The sequence below is a fragment of the Haematobia irritans genome, chromosome 1 (genome assembly GCF_050003625.1).
Source record: "Haematobia irritans isolate KBUSLIRL chromosome 1, ASM5000362v1, whole genome shotgun sequence".
Classification (NCBI taxonomy): domain Eukaryota; kingdom Metazoa; phylum Arthropoda; class Insecta; order Diptera; family Muscidae; genus Haematobia; species Haematobia irritans.
In genome coordinates, this window is record NC_134397.1 from 88649867 (window position 1) to 88676665 (window position 26799).

Consider the following 26799-nt stretch of genomic DNA (forward strand, 5'->3'; position numbering starts at 1 on the left):
TTTTAGTTTTCTGCAAAGAGATATACATTTAGTGACTTCCTTAAAGTTTTATTTCATTTATTATTTTCACTTACCTATTTTTATAAACTATTTGGTTATTTGTCTAAAATTTTCCATTTTTTTATTTCTTGCAATTGACCACGAACTTCGTTGCACAAATAAGTATTGAAAACCACATTGTTTTTTCGTTGCATTTTAGGGTAGTGTTTTGTCATAGTTTTCTCATATTATCTTCAACACTTTTTCAAAGATTTCGTCAACATTTTGGCAAATTGGAAGTAATTCGCAAACAATTTGAAGATGTATTGAAGATGAGCTATTTCAAGTCAAGTTGAATTTATGTTGAAAATTATATTTACCCTCAAACTGAAAAGTTGTTGCATTTGAAAAACGCTCATCCTGTGTTTATTGGGATTTAACATAATTTTTTTTTCATTAATAATAGAATGATGTTGATTTACTAGTGGCATGTTACATGTTGCAGCGTCTACCAGCCAGTGTTTTTATTCTCGATGGAGTCAGCGTGTACACCCAGAAAACAATTTCGTTGCCTCAACCGAATTATTTGCCAACCGAAAGCAGGTGGTTCCATCAACTATCAATGATATCTGTCAGCACAACTAACATTTGGCAATTGTAACTGCATGGTAGTATGTTGGATCAACTTTGCATTGGTTGTCGCAATCTCAAATTAATTGTTTTGTTTGTTGGTGCAACCGCCCTCGATTTTCTTTATTATTATGCTAACCAAATTCTAATATTAAATGAAAATCCAGATTATATTCAGATTTTATTATTTTGATACAAGATTTACAATCATAATAAACTACGAAAATAAATACAAAAGGTGCTAACAACAAAGGCTTTTAATCTACATATACGTGAGATCAATTTACATTACAATTTACAATTTTTTATAGGTAATGTTTGTATACCAAGGCATATTAATTAAAGGTAAAGTCACGAGCAAACGTGTGTACCCCCCCATGATAATTATAATGTCAAACTAAAATGGCAGATGACTTAAGTTGACATTTTGTGTATGTGTAGTGTTGCTTTCAGCCAACAATTGTTTATTACAAAGAACAAAAAGTGATTTGAAGTTAAATATATGCCTAAGGCAGACATCAATACAAAACAACAACAAAAAATGGGGCGAACTTTTTCCGCTACATAAGTGAACGGTATCCTTGTCTCAGTGAATTGGCCTGGGAACAATGCGTAAGTGTGGAGTGACATGTAACAAGTTGGAGGAAATAATTATGAGCTTCTTGTGTATTTTCTATTTAGGTTCCCGATTTTGGTAATCTTTATTTGGATATGAATGGCATTATTCACAATTGCTCCCATTCCGATGATACAAACATCCATCTCAACATAACAGGAGGATATGTTGAAGGACATATTCAACTATATTGACAAGTTGTTTTTTCTAATTAAACCACAGAAATTATTCTTTATGGCCATTGACGGTGTGGCCCCTCGTGCAAAAATGAATCAACAGCGTAGTAGACGTTTTCGTTCAGCCAAGGAAGCTGAACTTTGGAATGATTAGCACAGAGCCTAGGTGAAGTGAGAGAACACGAACGATTCGGTAGCAATTGTATTACACCAGGAACAGAATTTATGGATCGTTTGCATGAGGCATTGCGCTATTTCATACAAAATTATTGCTGATCCTATGTGGCAGAAGTTCAGAGTTACCCATCAAAAAATTTGGAAGTTCTTCCAAAGGCACAACTTTAAAAGAACTTCCAGAAGATGTACTCCCAATGATGTTCTTCATTTTAACTACACAGGAAGTTCCTTTCATTCAATTTTTTATAACATGTTTTATTCATATTTTTAATTGGTAATGTTAAATTTTTTGTTTCAAATTGGTTAAGAACTGTTTAAGAATTCATAAAATGGTACAAATTATTTAAATTTTGTCGAAAAAATGCTAAATTCAATCTGAAAAAATTATGAATTTTTGAAAATATTTGAGGTCAAACGTTTCAGACAAGCGTTAGAATCCATTAAAAATTATAAAAAATCATAAAAATTATTTATTATTTATCTTTACGATATTATGAGGTATTGCTTAATTCAATTCTATTTGTTTCCGTGCAGATTTGTCCAATAAATAGTTATAGGACATAAACATATTGTCTGCATCTTCAATCTATTCTTTGGCCCCATAATATGGACACATTTTGAGTTTTTACCAACTTTAACCAAGTCTTCAATGTCCATTAAATCCAGATCATCTTTGCGCGATTCCACACGATGATGAAAGGCACAAGTTCTTTTTTGGACTCGCAATCGACAAATCGATCTGTGTTTTATTTGAATTGCCCTGTTCTCGCAATACCTCGGGATATATACACAATTGATCTCTGGATCCCAAAACCACCGCTCTCGTAAATGAGAAAGATGTCCGCTTTAATTCTTACATATCTTGCGTTAGTTGTGAATGGGTACCTCAAGTACCCAGTATATATATTATTTTAGGAAGACCCCAGCTACCACCCTTGGGCTTTACACGAGCAATCATTTACAGGTGCTCCGCCTAAATAGGATTGTTTTAAAATAATTGGTGGCGGTGCTGTTTGTTGTATTTGCATCTTCATTTCCTCTTTTCGGGATTGCAGCCATTCCAAAGATGAACATAAGGTTTTACCGGTTCCTATGAGAAAGTTTTTGTTTTATTGGTGGTTACATTGTTATACTTTATTTTATACCCGTTGGGGATTCCAGAAAACCATTTGATCCATCTCGTAGACATATGATGACCTTTTCCATATAAGCTCTTTGAACTTCATAGGGATCCCATGATTTATTGCTATTGCATCTCTTAGATTCCTTAATGCCTCAATTCGTACACTCGAACCATAGTGTTTCAGTTTAGCAATACATTCTTCAACATTTATTTGCCTTATGCCTCCGTCATATGGCAATATATATGTAAACAAAGAATGTAAACAAATCTACTAAACGTAAACAAAGCCTTTGACAAGATGAATGTCGATATTAGTCACCTGATTGCATGACTTTACCTGGATTAATATGCCTTGTTTGTATACCAATGACAGATGGTTATTAGGTTTCAATTATGTGGTCAAACTACAGAACCTAATTCAATATATACTTGCCAGAAATTTCTTCCTTAAGCCTCTAAATATAAATACAGATCGACTTAGGCTCGTCCAGTGTGCTTAATACAATAACAAAACTCGCTTGCCGTAAAAAGTATTTGTGTTTGTTGGTGTATGAAGTCTGCAATGGAAACTTTTGTAATATTCCTTTTTTATTAATCGGTGCGATACTTACCTGAAAGCAACTTCTTTTCTATGGGATAAATTCAACTTGACTTGAAATAGCTCATCTTCAATACATCTTCAAATTGTTTGCGAATTACTTCCAATTTGCCAAAATGTTGACGAAATCTTTGAAAAAGTGTTGAAGATAATATGAGAAAACTATGACAAAACACTACCCTAAAATGCAACGAAAAAACAATGTGGTTTTCAATACTTATTTGTGCAACGAAGTTCGTGGTCAATTGCAAGAAATAAAAAAATGGAAAATTTTAGACAAATAACCAAATAGTTTATAAAAATAGGTAAGTGAAAATAATAAATGAAATAAAACTTTAAGGAAGTCACTAAATGTATATCTCTTTGCAGAAAACTAAAATTATGGATTCTATGTTTTTGAAAACATTAAAAAGCTGACCGATGAAAAAATGGTGGACAATTAACTGGAACTGCTTCTTTTCTATGGGATAAACTTTATTCAATGTATTGCGGAGTATTATCAAGTAATTGCTGTTCTCCGTTTAGTAAATTTTTAGCGTCATACCATTTACCGTATCGATGTTGATATAAATATTTATTTGTTGTAACAACTACGTTACGCCCGTCCTATAATTGAACTAAGATCCTATTAGTACCCTGCTAGCATTTCAAAGTTCCATTTCATCCTCATCGCTACCACAGACTCGTAAATGTCACCACAACCATCGCGAACTGTGATGGGTGAAGCATATCAAAAAGTACAAAATGTACATGAAAGTATTTTGCCATCACTACTGTTAGAAGAGCCATTTTATTTTTTGTGAAACGCCAAGCGCAACCAGCTTGTTATATTTTATTTAAATAAAAACGAAAATAAAGTTCTGAAAACATAGATATTACGCTTAAAATTGTGAAAGGTATATGGTGAACAATTTTCGACTTTCCAAATAGAATAAAGTGATCGTTTTTCAAATATTTTTCCAGGCACGCTGTCTCCATCGAAAATAAACAAACTGGTTGATAGACGCTGCAATATGTAACTTGCTAATTAAAACTCAACATCATTCTTTTATTAATGCAAAAAATTATGTTAAATGTGATGAGATAAACCGAAAAATGTTATATTTATAAGAAATTATAAATGTTTAATCAAATCAATAAACATCTACACAATCGTGTTTTAGTTGACCACAATGATTCTTCTCCAATTACCTTAAAATGCACTTTTTCTGATAGTTTGCAGGGGTTCTTATTGGCGTCCTTCAAAATTGATCTAAATAGGCACCTAATAATTGCACTGATGAGAAACTTTTTCGTAGTAACTTGGCGTGGTACAACTTCTCAATAGTGACGGCGCTTTTTCGACGAGTTTTTGATGTCGTATATGATTGTTTTCGACGTAGTGGGGATTCTCTGAAGCGCCCCCAAATTCAAAAAATGTTGGCAGGGAAGTAGCTTCTTATAATTTATTTAAATAAAAACGATAATGAAGTGCTGAAAACATAGTTATTTCGCTTAAAATTGTGAAAGGTATATTGGTGAACAATTTTTGACTATCCAAATGGAATAAAGTAATAGTTTTTCAAATATTTTTCCAGACACGCTGCCTCCATTTGGAATAAAAGCACTGGCTGATAGACGCTACAACATGTAACTTGCAACTTGTAACTCAACATCAATCTTTTATTAATGCATAAAATATGTTAAATGTGATGTGGTAGTCTTATAAATGTTATATTTATGAGAATTTATAAATGTTTAATAAAATTAATAAACATCTAAACAATCGTGTTTTACTTGACCACAATGATTCTTTTACAACTATCTTAAAATGCACTTTCTCTGATTGTTTGAAGGGGCTCTTATTGGCGTCCTTCTAAATGTATCGAGAAGGGCACCTAATAATTGCACTCATGCGATACTTTTTTGTAGTAACTTGGCGTGGTACAACTTCTCAATAGTGACGGTGCTTTTCCGAGGAGTTTATGATATCGTATACGACTGTTTTCGACGTAGTGGGGATTCTCAGAAGCGCCCCCAAATTCAAAAAATGTTGGCAGGGTATATTCAACTTTTGGTTGTACCAACCTTTTGTTGATTCCCATGATGTAGGTCTCACTATGCTGGTGGTTAGCTCAACAATTTTATGCAGCATAAAACCAAATTTATCGTCATTGGTTATTGTAACCAATTGAATGGTTATGGGAATTTCGTTTTGATCCTGTGAACTTTTTTATGGTCGTGTTGGATGTATAATGGGGAAAATAATCAAAACAATGTTCTTGTAACAAACAATAAGTTACTGACATCATATCCTCATTGTAATGATCGAATTGCAACCAACCATTTCTCTGGGTGTATGTAAAATATCTGGAAACAATCACTTTATTCCATTTGGAAAGACAAAAATTGTTCACCAACATACCTTTTACAATTTTAAGCGAAATAACTATGTTTTCAGCACTTCATTTTCGATTTTATTTAAATAAATTATAAGAAGCTAGTTGCGCTTGGTGTTTCACAAAATATAAAATGGCTCTTGTAACAATACCCTGCCATCATTTCAAAGTTCCATTTCAGCCTCATCGCTACCACAGACTCGTAAGTGACACTGCAACAATCGCCAACTGAAGTAGTATTTTGCCATCACTATTCGCATGAAAGTATTTTGCCATCACTATTGTTACAAGAGCCATTTTATATTTTGTGAACGCCAAGCGCAACTAGCTTCTTATAATTTTTTTTAAATAAAATCGATAATGAAGTTTCGAAAACAAAGTTATTTCGCTTAAAATTGTAAAAGTTATATTGGTGAACAATTTTTGACTTTCCAAATGAAATAAAGTCATAGTGTTTCAGGTATTTTCCAGACACGCTCCTCCATCGAGAATAAACAAACGGCTGATAGATGCTGCAACATGTAACTTGCTACGTGTAAATCAATCTATCCAAAACATCTCATCAGTGCAAGTCGCGCCGATGTTGCCAGATTGTATTTGGATAAAGGGACGCTTCTTCGATTCACAATAGCAATTTATTGTGACTATTTTTATCGAAAAACATGAAATTCAAAGTGATACAGTGTCATAAATAATCGCAGAAGTAAATATTTATTACTAATTGGACCATTTCATACATTAAAAATGCAAGATTTCACTTCTTTTCTGTGATTGTTTTTAAACAGCTGATGACAGTGTTGCATATTTTTGGAGATGTCCTGGATAAACGAGTACTCTGTTTTCTTGTAGTCCTTAAAGGTGAGTATTAAGTTCGAGTTTAGCCGCTAAAATTGCCATTTTTTCACGATTACTTTTCTTTAATAATACTTTTTAAGGAATACAAACTTTGTGAAAACTTGCTCTGGGCTATTCCCCATCAAGTTATAATAAAATGTGCAACAAATATGTATAATTTTATGCCTTTTCTTACTGATTTAGTTTTCACTTTAAGGTAGGTACTATGTTCGGTTTCCGAAGCGAAATCCCATACAAAACCAAAAATGCGAAAAACTACCGAAATATTTTTTCATTTGTGGTACTTTGTTTTTTTCGAGTTGAAAAACTGACATAAAGTGCATAGTCCCTAATTAGGTCGGCTTTAAATCCTTCCATATGTTGAGATTAGTTAGTTTCAAAACATGGCGCCATTTGTAATGTGAATTAAGAAATAATTGATTTATTCAAATGATTTGTGTTAAATTAGAATACAAAAGTGGTTCGCGTTGTTATTTAAAAATGCAATTAGATTGACGAAATAAAAATAACGGAGTGCTATATGTATATAACATATATAACAGCATCTGGTTCTGTAGCCGTTTCTGCCACAGTAGCATCTGCCCTCACATCCCTGACACCCACAATTGCAGCCACTACATCAGCTACAGTGAACAACTCCAACATAGCACCCTCAACACCTGCCACGACCACAGTGGCTGTGACCGCAAATATTGTATTGCAACAACCAAATACAAACTACCGAAATATTTTTTCATTTGTGGTACTTTGTTTTTTTTCGAGTTGAAAAACTGACATAAAGTGCATAGTCCCTAATTAGGTCGGCTTTAAATCCTTCCATATGTTGAGATTAGTTAGTTTCAAAACATGGCGCCATTTGTAATGTGAATTAAGAAATAATTGATTTATTCAAATGATTTGTGTTAAATTAGAATACAAAAGTGGTTCGCGTTGTTATTTAAAAATGCAATTAGATTGACGAAATAAAAATAACGGAGTGCTATATGTATATAACATATATAACAGCATCTGGTTCTGTAGCCGTTTCTGCCACAGTAGCATCTGCCCTCACATCCCTGACACCCACAATTGCAGCCACTACATCAGCTACAGTGAACAACTCCAACATAGCACCCTCAACACCTGCCACGACCACAGTGGCTGTGACCGCAAATATTGTATTGCAACAACCAAATAAAACGGCCGCCCAAGTAGTGAGTGGTCCCATTGGGGTGGCAGCAAATACTACTCCAACATTAGCCACTATTAATAATTCTTCAAATGCAATATCGACTGTTGCTGCCGTTAGTAATACAAATGCAATACTAATGCAATGGTGGTTTCACAATCATCCACAATAGTATCACCAGCAGCTGGATCGAATGTTGTTGTTCCCACCACTACAATGGCTTTAGCAGGAGCTACCGTGGGACTTAAGTCTGGTCCAGATATTACAATGACATTGAACCGTATAAATACGGCAGAGAATGAAGTTGATGTGGAGGAATGTTTACCAGGTGATGTTGTTAAATTGGATTTTGCTGGCGAAGAAATGGCCGGGTGAAATTTTACCCCTAAGGAATGTCTTCTAGGAGTTTCCAATCGGCGACCGGTGCCCGTTGGAAACTCCGCCTATTACAACAGTACCATCATCGCTTCAGCCATCAGCAACAATAGCATTCCATCAGCGTCATATTGTAGAGATACAACCAGGCCACCATTTATCATCATCCCCTGCTAATTTAGAATTGACTAATGTTATGCTACATAATGTTTGCACAGAACACGAAGAAGTAGAAGAAGCTAATTGTCATAATACTGCAGATGTAATCGATGAAGATTTCTTTTTTAAAATATGCTTAAAAACGATTTCGTCTTATCTCTGTAAACCCAGTGCTTCTACATTCAACACCCATTTTTTACAAAGAAATGAATTGTATTTTTTTTTTATTATTTTACCGCTCCTCGTAATTGCTCCCTTTTCTATTTGTTAAGCGAGCTCGTTTTTTGTGTGTAAGAGGCGTAAATGAATGAGAACTGAACAAAAGAAATGTTAATGCAATTTTAATTTTTAATGGAAACAACATGAAAGCTAAATATGAGAAATGATAATTAAAAATTTTTAAATATAACAATATTAATGAAAGAAAGCTGATAATCCAGAAAAGAAAACATTGTGTTCTAGGGTCTTTAATTAGTGTATAAATGTACAAATTAATAAAAAATCATAATAAAATTATAATCGAACTTGTTTTATTTTTATATACCGGGGTATAAGTAATTGGGTGGTTTTATACGTTTTATACTTTTTAATATAAAATTAGTAAATTTTTCTGAACAAAGTTATATCCAAAATAATTGTTTATAGCAAATAATTAAATAATTTTTATTTAAATAGCAAAATAATTTTCTTGTATTCATCATTTGTCCAAAATGATTGCGATAGGCTGGAATGAAACGATTTAATTTCGTTGTGGCTTTTAAATTTCAGTTAGCGGCATTCTTGCATTTTATCAATTCAAAACACTGGTTGAATTTCATAACGTGACTGAAATAGTTATTGGAACTTATACATTGGGAGAGTATAACATCCTTCAGTAAACCAGCCAATTGCTTCTCAATGTATTAATTTCAGTCAACGAAGAGTCTGGTATAGAACACTAACATCCCTTTGTGACGAAATATAAGTCGGGAACAGTGACTTTGGCTTAGGGACTACCCTTGAACTTGAGTTATGGGCTTAAGTTGGTTGTTCCCCCCGATGTAACAACATTGGCAAATGAAATGGCGTTATTATCCTTTGTGGGAACCGTGGTGGTGACCACTGGATTTGAAATTGCTAGTGAGGCGGCAACAGCATGGTATTGCAATGCGATTTTGTAGATATTGTGGACACCAACGAATTAAGTTTGTTGATGAATGAGTCCATTGCTGCGCATGATGTAAAAGTTAGCATAACACCGGAATTATATGTTTTTTTGATGTGCGTTACAAATTGACGGTATCCATTTGGAAAAGCTGAAGAAGACAATGTACCACATGTTGTAAAAGCTGTTGCAGAATTTGGTAAGACACCAGGAGTAGAGCGGCTGGAGCTTTATTCTTAACAATTATTAGTATCCAGTGCTGTATGAGATTTTTTTGGAAAACAATCCAAAAACTGGTAGAAAAACACTTTTCAAAACAATTATCATGAATGCGTGTATGTCAACAATCAGCTGCTGCGTATGTATAAGTAAAAATAGTATGACATTTGGCGATGTTGTCAATTAAATTGCGGAGAAATAAACGCGGAATAGCTCCAAAATAGCTGTTTTCTTCGTTCGAAATGTATTGTCAACACTCTCATTTTTCAACGCGAAAGAATGGTTAAGTGAAGTTTTTTTCGTGCCAACAAACATAGTACCCACCTTTAGTGAAAAAACTCGAACTTAATACCCACCTTAACGGCTTAGCATATCCAGTGCTAAAAGAAAACAGCCCTATAGAAAAAACCAGTAAGGAAAGTCTAAAGTCGGGCGGGGCCGACTATATTATACCCTGCACCACTTTGTAGACCTAAATTTTCGATACCATATCACATCCGTCAAATGTGTTGGGGGCTATATATAAAGGTTTGTCCCAAATACATACATTTAAATATCACTCGATCTGGAAGAATTTGATAGATTTCTACAAAATCTATAGACTCAAAATTTAAGTCGGCTAATGCACTAGGGTGGAACACAATGTTAGTAAAAAAATATGGGAAACGTTTAAATCTGAAGCAATTTTAAGGAAACTTCGAAAAAGTTTATTTATGATTTATCGCTCGATATATATGTATTAGAAGTTTAGGAAAATTAGAGTCATTTTTACAACTTTTCGACTAAGCAGTGGCGATTTTACAAGGAAAATGTTGGTATTTTGACCATTTTTGTCGAAATCAGAAAAACATATATATGGGAGCTATATCTAAATCTGAACCGATTTCAACCAAATTTGGCACGCATAGATACAATGCTAATTCTACTCCCTGTGCAAAATTTCAACTAAATCGGAGTTAAAAATTGGCCTCTGTGGTCATATGAGTGTAAATCGGGCGAAAGCTATATATGGGAGATATATCCAAATCTGAACCGATTTCAAGCAAATTTGGCACGCATAGTTACAACGCTAATTCTACTTCCTATGCAAAATTTCAACTAAATCGGAGCAAAAAATTGGCCTCTGTGGGCAAATGAGTGTAAATCGGGCGAAAGCTATATATGGGAGCTATATCTAAATCTGAACCGATTTTGCTGATATTTTGCAAGTTTTTCGAGACTCATAAAATATTCGGATGTACGGAATTTGAGGAAGATCGGTTGATATACACGCCAATTATGACCAGATCGGTGAAAAATATATATGGCAGCTATATCTAAATCTGAACTGATTTTTTCCAAAATCAATAGGGATCGTCTTTAAGCCGAAACAGGACCCTATACCAAATTTTAGGACAATCGGACTAAAACTGCGAGCTGTACTTTGCACACAAAAATACATCAACAGACAGACAGACAGACAGACGGACAGACAGACAGACGGACAGACAGACAGACGGACATCGCTAAATCGACTCAGAATTTAATTCTAAGCCGATCCGTATACTAAAAGGTTGGTCTATGATTACTCCTTCTTGGCGTTACATACAAATGCACAAACTTATTATACCCTGTACCACAGTAGTGGTGAAGGGTATAATGAATAAACAAATGCTTTGAAGAACATAGGGGTATGAAAATAACTTTAAAAAATCCTTGACGCTCGCGGTATTTATTTCAATAAATGTTGCATATATATGAATTTAGAGTAAATGGGAATTTCTAGTTTCCATGGTAACTGTCATACTAATGCGCTTTACAGAATATCAGTTATTCCGGACGGAATGTCGGCGTTTGTAAAGAATCTTACATTGTGTCGGATCGATACGACTTGTCGGCGATGACTAAATAATCGGTAAATGTGTTATCGATCCCATAAACATGCAGCAGTATCGATTATGCCTTCGGACTTAGCTTATAATGTGCACAATATATGGGATATGTTCGACACGAGCACTGTCGTCCGGAATAACTGATAGTCTGTAAAGCGCATTAGTTTGACTTTCTAAATATCATGGGGTGTACACACGTTTGCTCGTGACTTTATCTTTAATTAATATGCCTTGGTGCACAATATATGGGATATGTTCGACACGAGCACTGTCGTCCGGAATAACTGATAATCTGTAAAGCGCATAAAACATCTCAACTCGGTGTGAACGGTGAAATGTTTTTGAAAAACGAGTGGGAAAACGAGTCAGTGGGAACATAGCATAAATCAATCAATTTCCTACGAAATTTAGTTAAAGAAGATTTCGACGTAGTGAGAACATAGCACAACAGTTTCATTAGCGATGTCATTGTTTCACTACAAAATATATGATTTGAACGGACCACAAAGCCTCTAATGCGCTTTACAGACTATCAGTTATTCCGGACGGAATGTCGGTGTTTGTAAAGAATCTTACAGTGTGTCGGATCGATACGACTTGTCGGCGATGACTAAATAATCGGTAAATGTGTTATCGATCCCATAAACATGCAGCAGTATCGATTATGCCTTCGGACTTAACTTATAATGTGCACAATATATGGGATATGTTCGACGCGAGCACTGTCGTCCGGAATAACTGATAGTCTGTAAAGCGCATAAACAAAAGCTATCTGCTAAATGTTGTCAACTATCTTAATGCACCATGTGCGCACATTCTATGTGAATTAGGTTTTGCAGCTGGGTAAATTATCGATTCATTACAATAATCGAAATCGATTACTCACTCTATCATATATTTTAATTTCGTATTAACACCGCACTAAGTTATTCGGATACGAGCGGAACACAATATTAATGGTAATTTTTATGGTAAATTTAATTTTCGAATGTTTTTGTGTCGTTAAGAAGTGGTGTTTACAATGAAATATATAAAAATTGATAAGATAATGCCAAGAAAAGCAATATCAAAGCCTTAGCAGTTCAATGGATGAAAAAACCAGCGAGTAGAAAATTGTGAAGTGGCGAATTGGTTGCAATCGGCGTCATTAATTGTACTAAAACAGAAAAAGTTGCCGTGGTGTTCGTTGATTTCTTTTAACATTTTCCGCCATTTTGAAAAGTACGAGTGTAAAGTTGGAATTTTATGGACGCGTTGCTTTAAAATATTAAAAACCATAAAAATTAAGTGTCGTTTTCAACGAAATTTACCGGCAATTGCAAATAAGATGTGGCAATAACTAACGGATTATGAAATACAAGTGATATACATAAAATTATCTGGGAAATTGTTTGCGGAGGAACAACAGAAATTTCTACGTACTGTTTTTCTTAGCAGCAGCCGCGCAACAAAGAAAAAACTCGAACGAAAAGAAACACACACACCCATACACGCAGTAAAAGCCATAAGTGGAAAACAACTGAAATTTCAATAATAATTCTTTAAAATTACTTCCTTGTATGGTTTCTATTATTTTCTTACAAAAAGAGAAAATATTGCGAAGGTATTTCGGTTGTGCGACACCAACCTTTCGGTAATTTCAGAGTGCGGTGAGTTTCTGGAAAAGGCAAAAATGTGATTGAAAAAGTACAGTAATATTAAACAAATAACAGATATTCATCAGATTCAGATATCTCTTGACACAGCATTAAATTATATTTGGCCCCGCGCATATACCCCTTTATCAGTCGAATCTAACGTTGGGGTCTTAATTTAAAGCCAAACCTACATTAAAGTGTACACTTTATACATATTTTTCCTGCATTCACACACATTTTCCTTTAATGTGTATTTTTTGCGTTTGTCAGTCAATTTGCCGTGTATTGTTGGTTTATCTCTACTCGTTCGTATTCAAGAAATTCGCACAACACAGTTTATTCACTCACACATATCAATTTGCCTGCTAGAAGACTTGAATACACACATTCGTTATAAAGTAGTAACGAGTACTAAGCGCACTATGTTCTTTTTTTAATTCGCCTGCTCTTTTGACATTCGCTTTGGTATTGCTGGTGCATAGTTAACATTATATATGGCCCATACAATTCGGAAGTAAAATAACAAAAGAAAAATAATTTTAATAAAACAAGACACCGCTTTATTTAACGATTGTTTACGCTGAGAAATGAATGCTTGTTACACATTAGATGGAGACCCATTTCGTAATTGAGCGTTTGCTGTTGTTTATACGATTGGTGGTGCAGGCAGGTTGAACATTTTATTGGAAAGCACATGTTTTGTGTCGGCGAATTTGTTGTTCTGTACGTATACAGTCGTTGCTACCTTGACTCGCTTTGGATGGGAGAAAATGCTTTCTTTTTTAGCAAAACAACGAGAGAAGGCATAGTTTGTTTGTTGGTACTACATTTCTTTTATTTATAGTCTGGCGTTCAGTTTACGGTTGAAATACAATTTTTATTTTTAGATTGTGTTTTTTGTTTTCTTTTTTTCATTGTGTGCAAGAAGATGAATACGAAAATATTTTTTTGTGAGAATTATTAAGAAAACATGAACAAATTTCATACGTTTGTTTCAATGCACTGATTAGGCACAATAATTTTGCAAGCAACTTTACATCATTTATACCTAAAATTTTTGCAGTGACAACTCTGTCGTCCGTGCGTAGTTGAATTGTAATTCTCTCAACGTACAAACCTTTTTAATAAAAAATACTTTTCTGGTCGGGTGCAGTTGTACCTGCAAGAATTTAGGGAAAATTGGAGGATCTGTTATACGTAAATATATTGAAATAGGTCTACATAGCGATCGGTATAAATTCTAATATGAATTATCTTAAGGGATTGATTAAACAAACATTGATGTGAAATTGGACAAAACCTTCACACTTCAGTTAATCAGTTGTGAATCTTTTTATAAATAGTATTCACGGTCTATTAATGTTGTTTTTTATATTTTTAAATTATTCTTATCGCCTTTTATAAACTTCGTTTTCTCGCTCTTTTGTAAACAATTATATGCGGATAGCAGAATTTATTGTTATCCATACGCCATTTTAGAAGATAGTTACGAATATTTTGTCCCATAGAACTTCTTCGGTTTTGCCTTCCTGCCAGCATAGATCTCGTAAGGGCATACGTCTATGTGAGCGTTTTTTACGCTCACATAGCAGTGTTGCCAGTTGATTTTTGATTCTTCCCCCCCAAATTTTAAGAAAAAACTCCTAAATTGGTCTAGACTTTTTTCAAAAACAGTACAAAACGGGGTCCCAAATTTCGTGAAAAAAATCCTCTAGTGATACATTTTAAAAATTAAATTTAACACAAATATACATATATACTGAAAGAAGAGGTTTCTTTTCTGAGGAACGAAATTTTAGATAAACTAAATATTCTTTTGATCCTAAAAAATTTTGCTTTGAAGTAAACAAAACCCATTAGATGAAATCACAATTTCGGTTTTATTTGCTCTTTAAGAAAATACTTTATAACAAAAGAGAATTTCGTACTTCGTCCCTGAGGAAAGCCGGCAAAACAAAACAATTCAATATATAAATCTTTTAAATCAAATTAATTTATAAAAAAATGGTTATAAAGTATAAATAATAGAAATAAAAAAATAAAAAAAATTAAAGTTAATCGCCAAAATTGTATGCGAGAAATTATAAGACCAATAATTTAATAAAAATTAACTCTTAAAACGATTTCAGCTGCTAAGTTAAAATACGATTTTTTTAAATTGTGTTAAACATTAAAAATTCCCTTTCAAGTGAAACGTTTGAAAAAGATAACGAAAATAATGCTATTGCATACTTGCTTATATTTAGAAACTTGGGTTGAGTTCCCGCATCTTTTTTTTTCTCATAATTCATGCCAGAACTGCTCCGAATTTTGTTGAGAATTGCTCCACTATATAAAAGCTGTGTTCCTTTACCTTACTCGTAGTAAACAGTAGTAAAAGAGATAAATATTGAAAATCCTCTCAGAGTTCGAAGCAGGAATCGAACCCACAACTTTGTACATGCAAGGCGGGAATGCTAACCATTGCAACACGGTGGCTCCCGTCTGTCTATTGTAATCAGGCTACATTTTTCAATAATGAACCTATAGAGTTGAAATTTCCGCAGACACGTATTTTGTCTACAAGCAGGTCAAGTTCGAAAATGTGCTACATCGACATAAGTTTCGATTTCGCCCCCATATAAACTTCAGCAGATAGGCATTCAAACTTTTAACCGATTTGCATGAAATTCAAAACGTAGAGTTACTTTTGGTTCATTAATAGGTGTGCCGAATTTAGTGTGGGTCAGTCAATGTTTTGATATTTTTCGAAACAAGTGGCATTGGTTCGGTATTGTTTTGAAATTCCAAATTGTGGAGTCTACACGTTTAATTTAAAGCACAAAAGGTACACACATTTTTCCTCTAGAATACGTAGAAATTTATAAGGCATACAGTAAAGAAAATATAACAATAATCGACCTTTCTAGATTCAAAATACTGACCCCACTTTATAATTTTACGAAAATATGAATTGTAGGGCCCATATCTCGCAAATATTAGTTATATTTGCGCACACACTCAATATGTTTATAGAGGTTTATAAGTTCTATCCAGCAAAATATTTTCGCGTTTGCTAAGTAAAACAAAATTTCATACATCCGAGGTGACCAACTTCCAACGTCTAGGGACCTACAAACCTGTAAACATAGAGGAAAACATCTCAGCTTTGTCACAAAGAAAAAAATGTCGATATCTTAATCCATTCAAAAGTTACGGAGTTATTTCCAAAAAAGCGATTTGGAACTACTGTGGTTTGTAAAATTTATAAATAAATAATTATTTTTTGTCATGACATCTACTACTTTTACTCGAAAGAATTTGTCGAGTTACTAGAAGTAAAAAAATTGTAAAAGAGACATGCATTTTGACATTGTTCTCTTAAAATTGTTTACTACTTTTGCTATTATTTGGGGTTGAGGAACGGTTTCTAGTAAAAACTAGTAAATTTTGTGGGGGGAAAACCCAACCTGTCAACGCTCTCACATAGACTAATCAATCCATTGTGATACCACAAGTGGTGATCTTCTCTCTTATCAAAGAGTGCTGCTCGATTCCGTGTTTACCTCAATGACAAGGGAACTCCTTTTTATAGGCGCATTCGAATGGTACTTCATATTATTGTGGAACCACTTAGAGAAACTTTGAGACGTGTAAAAGAATTATGCCTACGCCGCTCAATTGCCGTAAAATAAAAATAAAACCACTAGGATCAATGCGAATTATTGCTATAAACCATCCTATGGAATACACCTTTTTACGATCGAATAGAGGACTAATAGATCTATCTTTAACATGTGAACTTGGCTTTGCATCTTTGTGACCACGTTTGTCCCGATGATCCTTGCTTCCATTTGATAGTCGCTCATTTATTGAGAAACAAAAAAAATAAATTTATCTTTTCCATATAAATCCTCTCTATAATCATTGCTTTTAAGCCATATGTTGAAAATATATATGACAGAAATTAATCTGGCGGTCCCTTTTTCCCCCTTGGTCATAGAGGTCACAGTTATCCCGTTCGGACTCGGCTATAAAAAGGAGGTCCCTTGTCATTGAGCTTAACATGGAATCGGGCAGCACTCAGTGATAAGAGAGAAGTTCACCAATGTGGTATCACAATGGAATAGTCTAAGTGAGCCTGATACATCGGGCTGCCACCTAACCTAACCTATCCCCAATTCTTCGTTGACCATATATTGAGAGTCCTAACCACTTTTCGGAATATCATCATTACCATCCGTTATTTTTTCCATATGAATTGGGTGTTCATATTTCTCCATTTGACCATAGTGAACACATTTATCTCAAACTGACCGAAATATGAAAATATTTATTGTAATAGGATGACTTCTCTTTTATTATTTTAAAATAAAATATAATTCCAGATGATTCAAATTTCCATTGTGCGGTGTTATTATCGATTCACTGAACACCGATAATTAATGACAGATTTTTTATTGATGTGTTTTTTCTTGTGTTTGTTTAGGTTTCCTTCCTTTGGGCTTCCTCTTGTTACATGTGACAAAAAACGCACGTGCGTCAAATTTATACCATCCGAATTGCTTCATTAATGTGTTCGGTTTCCACGAAAATCAGGCTTGTCTTCACGGTTCTTTTTTTAAACAATGGATCTAGAAATATGAATTGGTTTGCAATCAATGCCAAATCTTCGGTAAATTCTAATTTTGTATGTTTTGTCGAAAAACAGACCATACACACAAAAAATTATTACCGAAATTTTTTCAATTAATCACTTAATTGAATTTGGAAACGGATTCAATTAATATGTTATTAATTATGTTCAATTAATTATTTAATCAAATCCGAATAAAAACCAATTAAAAAAATGATTGATATTTGTCACGTTTCCAATTGAAATATTAATTGATTCAATCAAATTGTTAATCAATTCGGAAATAATTTTCAATTACAAACGTGATTGAAAATTTTTGTTTTTCGCGTAAATTGAAAAACATGATTGGCGACATTCTGTCTGCTGCATTCAAAATGTGTGCATAAATATTTTGAACGCAACAATAAATCATAGCAGCAAAGGGTTGACATAAATAAAGTGTGCAACAACAAATGGCCACGTGGTAAAGGTGCGAAAAAATATATGACAGAGCGTATTGGAAATTACCTGTGTTTGTGTTTTGTGTTATTGTAAAAATGGAAAACAATACGTTTATTGAAGGTAAGAAATTGTGAAATATGAATACCGTATACATTAAACAGACTAAAATAATAGCTTTTTTATTCATTTCTGTGACCAGTTTTATTTCGTGAAATTGACCAATCAATCCCCTCAACTCCATCATTTTATCAAATATATAAGAATATGTTTGCAATCAAAAGGTGAGTACCGTATTGATCTTTGAAAATTACAAAATTGTTGCATTCCTAGTTTTCTAAAAACCAAGAGCGGTATGGGTTTGTTGGAAGATTCACCTTGAAGTTGCGAAGTAGCGTTGGCATTAAATTGAATTTTTGTTTTACCTGTTTTTTCTTTTTTGAACCCAAGAGAGAGAGAGAGAGAGCAGTATATCTGTTATATAAACTAATGAGTTGAATTATGTAATGGTAAAAGGTTCTTTATTTTGGATTTAAAAATATGAAAAATATCCGAAAATTATAAAAATATGTATTTTCCATTTATATTTTTTCTATTTCCAGAATTTGCAAAGTATCATCAATATAATACCAAATATTACAATGTTTTGCTATTATTTTTGACTTTGATTGGTTCAAATTTTAATAAACGATGTCAATGTGTGGAAATTTTGGAAAGGAATTGTTACTAAAATTAAATTACCGAGCTCTTTAATACACCTTTTCATGCTAAACGACTACAACGACTATAAATATGCAACCTGGAACTTGATATTCTATGCAGGTAATGTTTAACAAAATTAACTTTTAATTGAACAAAATTAAATTCGAATTATTCTGTTTTACTTTCAGAAAAACTAATTTAGCTTACAGACTGCTGATTTATTGGAAATCTAGGCGCACCTAAATATTATAAGGAACATGCTGACATCGTTAATATGATAAGGAAGATATTAATTTATTTAGTTTATTTTTTTAACCCTTTAGTTGTTATTGATCATAATTGTATGTCTAAGTTATGTTAGAATAAAATACACAAATAACAAAAACAAAATTCTTTAGTCTATAGCATAATTCAGAAAAATAAAACATTGAAGGTTTTTTATAAGAAACGCATATTTTCTGTTATTTCAAATAAAACTAAATAAGACATTGAGGCCGCAATATATACATTTTTTGATTGATTGAAATTTATTGCCCATATCAATTAATAATTTAATTGAATCAATCAAATAGTTGATCGATTTTTGTCGCGAAATTAATTAAAATTTTAATTGATTCAATTAAAACTGTGATTTAATTTTATGTTAAAAATCAATCAAATTTTTAATTGATTCAATCACACAATTAAATGATTCCGTGACAAAAGTCAATTAAATTTGTAATTAAAAATCGTGTTGGTTTTCAATCAAAATGGGTGATTGATACTATCATTTTCGTGATTGAAGATATTTCAATTAAAAAAATGATTGAATCCGCGATGTTCGTGATTAAAATAAAATAAAAAAAAATTGTGTGTAGTACCCACATATAAATTCATTATGGGAAGATTATGGGAATTACTGGGAAATGGGAAGGAAGAAGTAGTTTTTACCTCAATTCGACTTAGAAATCAATTTAATATAGAGAGTGCTTCACTTTATATAAGTTTAACAGTATATGCGCCGATCTACCCTAGGGCAAATAGATTAACCCCAGGCCTTGTCCCTGGTGTGTATGGACCATTCATAGTTCTGGTAAAATCGTATGGAATAGACCGGTCAATTTAACATGGTTTCGTACCTATTTCTATAGGGTAAATACTATTGATTTGTGTACGATCATGTGTTTAGATCAATTTAGTAATGCTTAACATGTTTTTAATTTATTTGTTACCATAATTTTAAAAAAGCAAAAAGTCGTTTTTTTTAAATTTTGGAGAAGTCGACCTTTTGGTTCTAATTCCAATTTCTAGATCCGCCATTAACCAAACTGTACCTATTCAAATCCAGTTACATATGGAACAACAAAATAATGTTTTTAATAAAATATGAGATCGAATTGCTTGGTTTAGATTATTGGCCCCATTTTGCTTATTGTATTGTCTTAATAAATTGATATTGAATGTTTATATACCCCCATCATATGCTGGAGGGTATACAAAAATAGAATAGTTGATTACTAATGTTATCCTTAGATAACATAATGCATACTTTTAAAAATTACTTTAAAATTTCCCAAACATATAATGTTAAGGTATTTATGTGGCGCCTGTCTCGCCACAATTTCAACTTCATATACATATAACACAATAATTTTCACCGAACCAGACAGACATAAACAGATACCGAGAAATATTAAAAATAAGAAAACAAAACGACAGTAAGCAAAAATTGTGATCAAATGTGCCCATTAACAGTAAAGGAACGTAATGCTATAACTGGGAATATTACACATTACAGTTTAAATTCGAAAACTTTAAATTGTGCACTGTACATTATAAATGAAAAAAAAAAAAACAACAACAACCACACAACTAAGAAGCACCAGACACATGTCCCAAAAAGAGAAAACCAGAAACGCAAAGAACAACAACATCAACTTTAAGTCAAATGACGACAAAATAAGCAGCTGACAGACAGTCAGACATACGAAAAAGGCAATAAGAGCAGCCAACACCAGCAAAATGTTAACCGACAACGAAAAAGTAATAAAAAATTACAATAAAAACCTATTAAAACACCAATAGCTGAAACAAGACAATAAGAAAAAAAAACCGGCAAAACTCAGACGGACAATTCAATAGTACTGGAGAGTGTTGCTTGCTCAGTAGCATATCATACAAACAACAAACATGTAGAAATAAAATCCAAAACCAGTCTTTCTTTCCATTTATGTATGTACATACGTACAATAAACGAAATCGAATAGAATGGTATGGTTGGTTTCATATCTACCACAAAAAAGAAAAAAATTTATGAAATGAAATATGCCCATGCACACCAGCATAACTACAAAAAATCTACAATAGAGTGCTTCGCACAAATGCAATTAGTAATTAGCATTTATCGATATTTAGTACCAAACTTTTTTAAACAAGTGTACAACAATTTGAAGTCCTTATTACTATTACATATTTATTGATAATCTATAGGGCAGATTTTAAATTATTTATGGACGCGCCAACTAGAGACAGAATGAAAAGCTTTGGACATATTATTTTTGCCTGTTAGCAACTTCTACAATTATTAATGACATTGAAAATGGAATAAAAAGCAAAAGTGAACATTTTAGGATACCAAAGTCATTTAGGTTCCATGTGACTAAATTACCATCAGATATAAACAACTATAAATTCCCAAGATGTTCGTTGTAACCGTATTCGTTTACAATGCTCAGATATTTCGATGAAGGAGAGGCAACAAATTGTTATTAAACTAAAACACAGCTAGATTCAACTCATACACATCATTTTCGCTCTGTGAAAAACTTTCCAAATGTGTATCAGAATTTTATTTATGGAAATTAATAACAGCACTCTATTATTCAGAATGGTACTCGAAAACAAGACTAGTAATTCTTATTATATCGGATGGTACGTGTTTATTCATTTATTTGTATGTCTATTTTACCTACAATTAGATTGTTGATGGGAATTAAAGTTATCTTTGCCGGCACGTTAATATTTCGTTGTCATTATGGAGGCGAATATACAATGGATCAAACAACAATTTGCAAATATTAATGTTTTTTGAAACAGTTAAATATTGTGTTCTTCATAAAATTTTTTAACTACCGAGAAATTTGAATACAAACTACACAAGAATAATATCACAATGAACACTCTAAGTGAGCCTGAAAAAAAGCGGGCTGCCACTTTAATCTACCCTCTAATGAAAGCATGAAATTTTTATTTTGGAGAAGAAATTTTTATTTTGGAGAAGAAATATACGATAAGTCGTAATGGGCGGGTCGCCGCGCCCATTCGTTTAGGCGGTAGAGAATGTTGCCTGTGGGCAACTTTGGGCAATTGTGACTACAAAATAGTTTGTTTTGTAATGATAGACGTATTACGTTTTATTGGATTTTTTTTAAGTTTTTTTTTGTTATTTTACAGTAAATATATACTCAGATGCGTGCGTGAGTGGAATGTCAATCACGCTCAAACACATTCACGACGAAATATTTGTACTCACGCACGCCATGTGGGTAGGAATTGAATTCACGAAATGAAAAATCATACTCGCGCACGCTCACATATGAACAACGTTTATGCCTCACGCTTTCGCACAATTCACGACAATTTTCGTAATTCATGACAAATCTCACGTCGTTTTCGGAACACGACAATTTCTGTCGCTCAATAAAATTCTGGTAATTAACAAAATTTCTCGTGACTCACGCTATTGATATCATCTTAAGCGTGATTAAATAAGTAAAGGTGATTAAAATCGGTGAGCTTGAATTTAATCGTGAACGTGAATTTGTTCGTGATTTTGACTTTTTGTGTTCTGTTCTGTTTTACCGTGAGTGTGAATTTTATCGTTAACGTGAATTTTATCTTGAGCGTGAGTTGGATCGTGAAAGTAAGTTTTTATCGGCAGCGTGATTTCAAAGACTTTTTACTCACTTACGCTCACACGCCACACATTTTTCTTTAGTCCCATTCACGAGATTTCGTTTAAATTTCATTCAAAGCTTTGCGTGACTCACGAAAATGTTCTGTTTTTTGTTTGTTTTTAACCCATGTCAATTTAACTGGCGGTGTAAAAAAACCAAAGTGTTATAAAGCGCCAATATTCGTGCTAATCCACTAGTATGTTGCCAAGAAGTGCTTCCTCCCTTTTTACGATTCCTTCCAAATTCCCCACTGCACTGCAGATATGTTTTCCACATCATCGCCGCATTTCTCGTCACTGGGACATCCCAATCGAAGTTCAAAATTTTTTCAAAATCATTGTTTTTCAAACCTTTTTTCTCCAGGTCTTATGTCCATAAATATGTAATTTTACTATCACAATTGGCAAATTTCAATTTTAAAAATTTCTCATTTTTTGTAATTCTAAGATTTGACTTCCAGAAATATTTTATTTGACATGTGCTACAATAGATCTAATAAAAAACTTTCAACATTTTAGTTGTAATTCTTGAAAAAAGACATATATAAAAACCTCTTTTTAAATTCGCAAATAGTTTTTTCTTGAGGCACGTGTGTATTAATGAAAAAAATTTTGCAAATTGACAACCAAATTAGCTGATTTTTCATTCAACTTGAAGAAAACACTTCTAGCTTTCGATACCGTTACAGTTTTATGAACAAAAACAACGCTGACAGTGAGTCTCAAAACACAAAAAATTGCCCACAGGCAACTTTAGGATCGAAAGGGTTAAAAGTACAGCATACATTTGTTAAATCAACAATTAATCATTGGTTAATATTTACCGTCTCAATAAAACAGCTGATCGCAACAAAAATTATCTTCCAGTTAAACACTCAATCAGTTAAATCAACACCATATTCATGTTGAATTCAGCTCAAAAACTTTGGTCTGACTCAAATTGGTCAATGTTAAATATTTCAATTTTCAATTAAATGTGTTTCAATTTGGGCTAGCAAGAATTGTAAAAATAAATATACCTCCCTCGTAGGAAGAGATTGTTTGATATTTTTGCAAATGCTATATTTTACTATACTGCTGAACCAGCACATGCTGATTAAATAAATTAAATATCAAATACATTTCAAGTTTAATTATTTTCTCATATATATGTTTGTACACACATTGGAATGTTTACGTACAAATATGTATGTACACACATAAATACACAGCATGTTTGGCCTAGTGGTAAAGTGGATTAAAATTTTTAGGGAAATAGTATTAGTATTTAGTCATGAGAGCTTTAACGCTATGTTTTTTCTTCAAAAAATTTCTTCGTTTTGTCGTCATATAGATTGTTAATTTTTTTAAGAACTTTAAAGGATAGAATTCCTTAAAGTTGCAAAATCATAATGTACTAAATGGATATTGTATGTAGCAGATATGTAAGTGCATATTAGAGGGGTGCACATTAGATAGCGTCACGAAAAAAAGTTGATGCGGTCACCCCCCAGTTTTGTAGCATATTCGAAGACAATTTCAGAACACCAAAACTTTTTTTCCGTGCACCCTACGACCCCCCGAAATACAATTTATTGTGCTGTGTCGTCATTTGAAGTCCGATAGAGAAGAAACGCATATCGTTGTTTGTGGTTGATCGGGGGATATATTTTGTGCATTGGTCATTTTTGACTCCGACGTCAAATTTGATTTTTTATTTTTTTATTTCACTTCGTATACCCCTATGATGCCCATTTCTGGTAATCATTATAAAGATCTTAACAAAATATGAAACTTTTGCTTTTGAAGTACTTACTAATATTCATAAACAAAAAAGTTACAGAGATTTTAAAAAGTCAATAGGTCACAAAAATATGGACAGACTTAAAAAATCATGTAGCGAAAGTGATTGTTCATTGGGCTTGAGCTCAGCTTTCATAATCACAAAACTATGCCGCGTTCAAAACTATGCCGCGTTCGAGACGCGTATAGAGACTAGGCTCATTGGAAAGGGCTTGAGCTCAGCTTTCATACCCACGATAGTTTTCATAAGAAAAGTATTTGTGAAAAGCGCAAATTGGAAAATAACATTTTCAACAAATTTTTAAAACGGGCCCACTATGGTACACAATAAGAAAAGAAATATATAAAAATAACTGTGTTTCATGTTTGTCATTATATAATACTTACATATTTAATGGCATCGCCTTAAATTTTTAAAATCGCTGTTTCCATTTATTCGGAGATTTTTACCAGAAACACGATTCGTGAACCAACATTAACATTATTAATATTATTTACTTCTAAACTGTCATCATTTTGGATTGCCAAGCTATGTTCCCTTCTATCTTCTACACATTCGCTTAGTTTTATCTTATGATTATTTCTAAAATACGTTATTAATGAAAATGGGTATGTTAGAAATCTTTAACAATTTTGCTATTTACCATCATCATCCATCCGCGCTTGATTTTCTTTATTGCATTATTTAAATCTTTATATTCCTAAATGCGCAGCTTAGTGAAAAATATATGCCCGAAATAGAAGAATATATATTTTTTTAATTTAAATATTTATATAATAAATTTAATTTCTTCTTTTATTTTAGCTATAAAACAGATAGTCATCATAGTTAAAAAGACCGTGATGATGATCTGATATCATTCCCAATAATGGAGGACACAACGTGAAGGAGTTGTCGAATTGCCAAAAATTGTACCAACAAAATTTCTCACAAATGCAATTGGAAGAGGACGTCAAGAACATCAAAAATAAAAGAAAATTGAATGCCTCGAAATCCTACAGTTTTATATACAACACCAATAAGAGCTTCATTTTTCAAAAATTTGTAGAACAAAAAGCTGCAAAATTAAAAGAAACGCTAAAATTAACAGGAACGACATAAGTCCCCACACAAAAGTGCAAAACCGCTAATACAAGTTATACTTGGTTTGAACTTGAAATTGACTGTAAATCAACATAGAAAAGTCAAGCAGCAAAGAAAATTAAGAAAATTGCTAAATCATCACATTTATTTAAGTTCGTCGTGTAAATTAGTCTTTTATTATTTTTACAACAACTACATGAATTTACGTTAAAAGTGTTCGTAAACACAACAAAATACACAACAAACCACAAGGAAAAGATATATACGTGCACATAGTTTTATACAACTGGACAGCAGTAAAGTGATAAGCGGGAAAGTATTCTGCCAGAGGTAAACAAACACAAATAGAACGAATCGTTCAATAAAACTTACGAATACTGCGCAAAGCAAGACGCATATAAGAAAATAAGGGATTACATTTAAATTAGAAAGAAGGAAAGTGCATAAAGGAAGAAGCTTTTAGTCTATCCTGAATCCATAACTATTTTTGCTAGCTCCAAAACATGGATAAGAATATGATGTTACCCAAACGTTCTCGTTTGGATGTAAAAGGACCTTTTGCCAATGGCCCCATGCAAGCACGGCCGTTGGTTGCTTTACTGGATGGGCGAGATTGTTCCATTGAAATGCCAATATTAAAAGATGTTGCCACAGTGGCGTTTTGTGATGCTCAAAGTACATCAGAAATTCACGAAAAGGTAAAGCAATGTTAAATATGAAATTGATGATATTTTGTTATTATTATATATTACATTTTGCTTGATATGTAGGTCTTAAATGAAGCTGTTGGCGCTCTTATGTGGCATACTATCATACTGACAAAAGAAGACTTGGAAAAATTTAAAGCATTGCGTATAATTGTACGAATTGGCAGTGGTACTGATAATATTGATGTCAAGGCAGCTGGTGAACTCGGAATTGCAGTTTGCAATGTGCCAGGTTATGGTGTAGAAGAAGTTGCCGATACGACAATGTGTTTAATATTAAATTTATACCGAAGAACCTATTGGCTAGCGAATATGGTGCGTGAAGGCAAAAAATTTACCGGCCCCGAACAAGTACGAGAAGCTGCACATGTAAGTAATTCATCCGATTCACATTATGTGTATTTTGTCACTTCAGTTGGAATGGTCTTAATA

The 26799-nt window shown here is 33.0% G+C and overlaps 2 protein-coding genes and 2 long non-coding RNA genes across 10 annotated transcripts in view; 3 read left to right on the plus strand and 1 right to left on the minus strand.

The window, feature by feature from the left end:
• The first annotated feature begins 937 nt into the window (after positions 1–937).
• Positions 938–1926, plus strand: LOC142221391 (uncharacterized). The gene is made up of 2 exons (XR_012718021.1): positions 938–1221; positions 1291–1926. It is a non-coding gene; the product is annotated as an uncharacterized LOC142221391 (long non-coding RNA).
• On the minus strand, positions 1808–3028 carry LOC142221390 (regulator of telomere elongation helicase 1 homolog). The gene is made up of 2 exons (XM_075291107.1): positions 2724–3028; positions 1808–2668 (listed from the first exon to the last, which is right to left on the minus strand). Exons 1-2 carry the CDS (start codon positions 2782–2784, stop codon positions 2505–2507), a joined length of 225 nt encoding a protein of 74 aa, XP_075147222.1. The 5' UTR covers positions 2785–3028; the 3' UTR covers positions 1808–2504.
• A 720-nt stretch (positions 3029–3748) lies between these two features.
• On the plus strand, positions 3749–4472 carry LOC142239968 (uncharacterized). The gene is made up of 2 exons (XR_012723149.1): positions 3749–4195; positions 4263–4472. It is a non-coding gene; the product is annotated as an uncharacterized LOC142239968 (long non-coding RNA).
• Positions 4473–12306: 7834 nt separating this feature from the next.
• Positions 12307–26799, plus strand: part of CtBP (C-terminal binding protein) — a 31375-nt gene continuing 16882 nt past the window's right edge. For 5 of the 7 annotated variants that reach the window (XR_012718022.1, XM_075291108.1, XM_075291111.1 and 2 more), the window contains exons 1-3: positions 12307–12427; positions 25382–26358; positions 26431–26736. Coding sequence is in view for 6 of the 7 variants with exons in the window: in XM_075291108.1 (XP_075147223.1) it covers positions 26164–26358; positions 26431–26736 (501 nt within the window). In the remaining variant the exon portion in view is untranslated. Of the gene's footprint in view, positions 12440–12482; positions 13118–25381; positions 26359–26430; positions 26737–26799 lie in introns of those variants that run through there. The other 2 variants (XM_075291110.1, XM_075291109.1) reach the window with 2 other exon arrangements.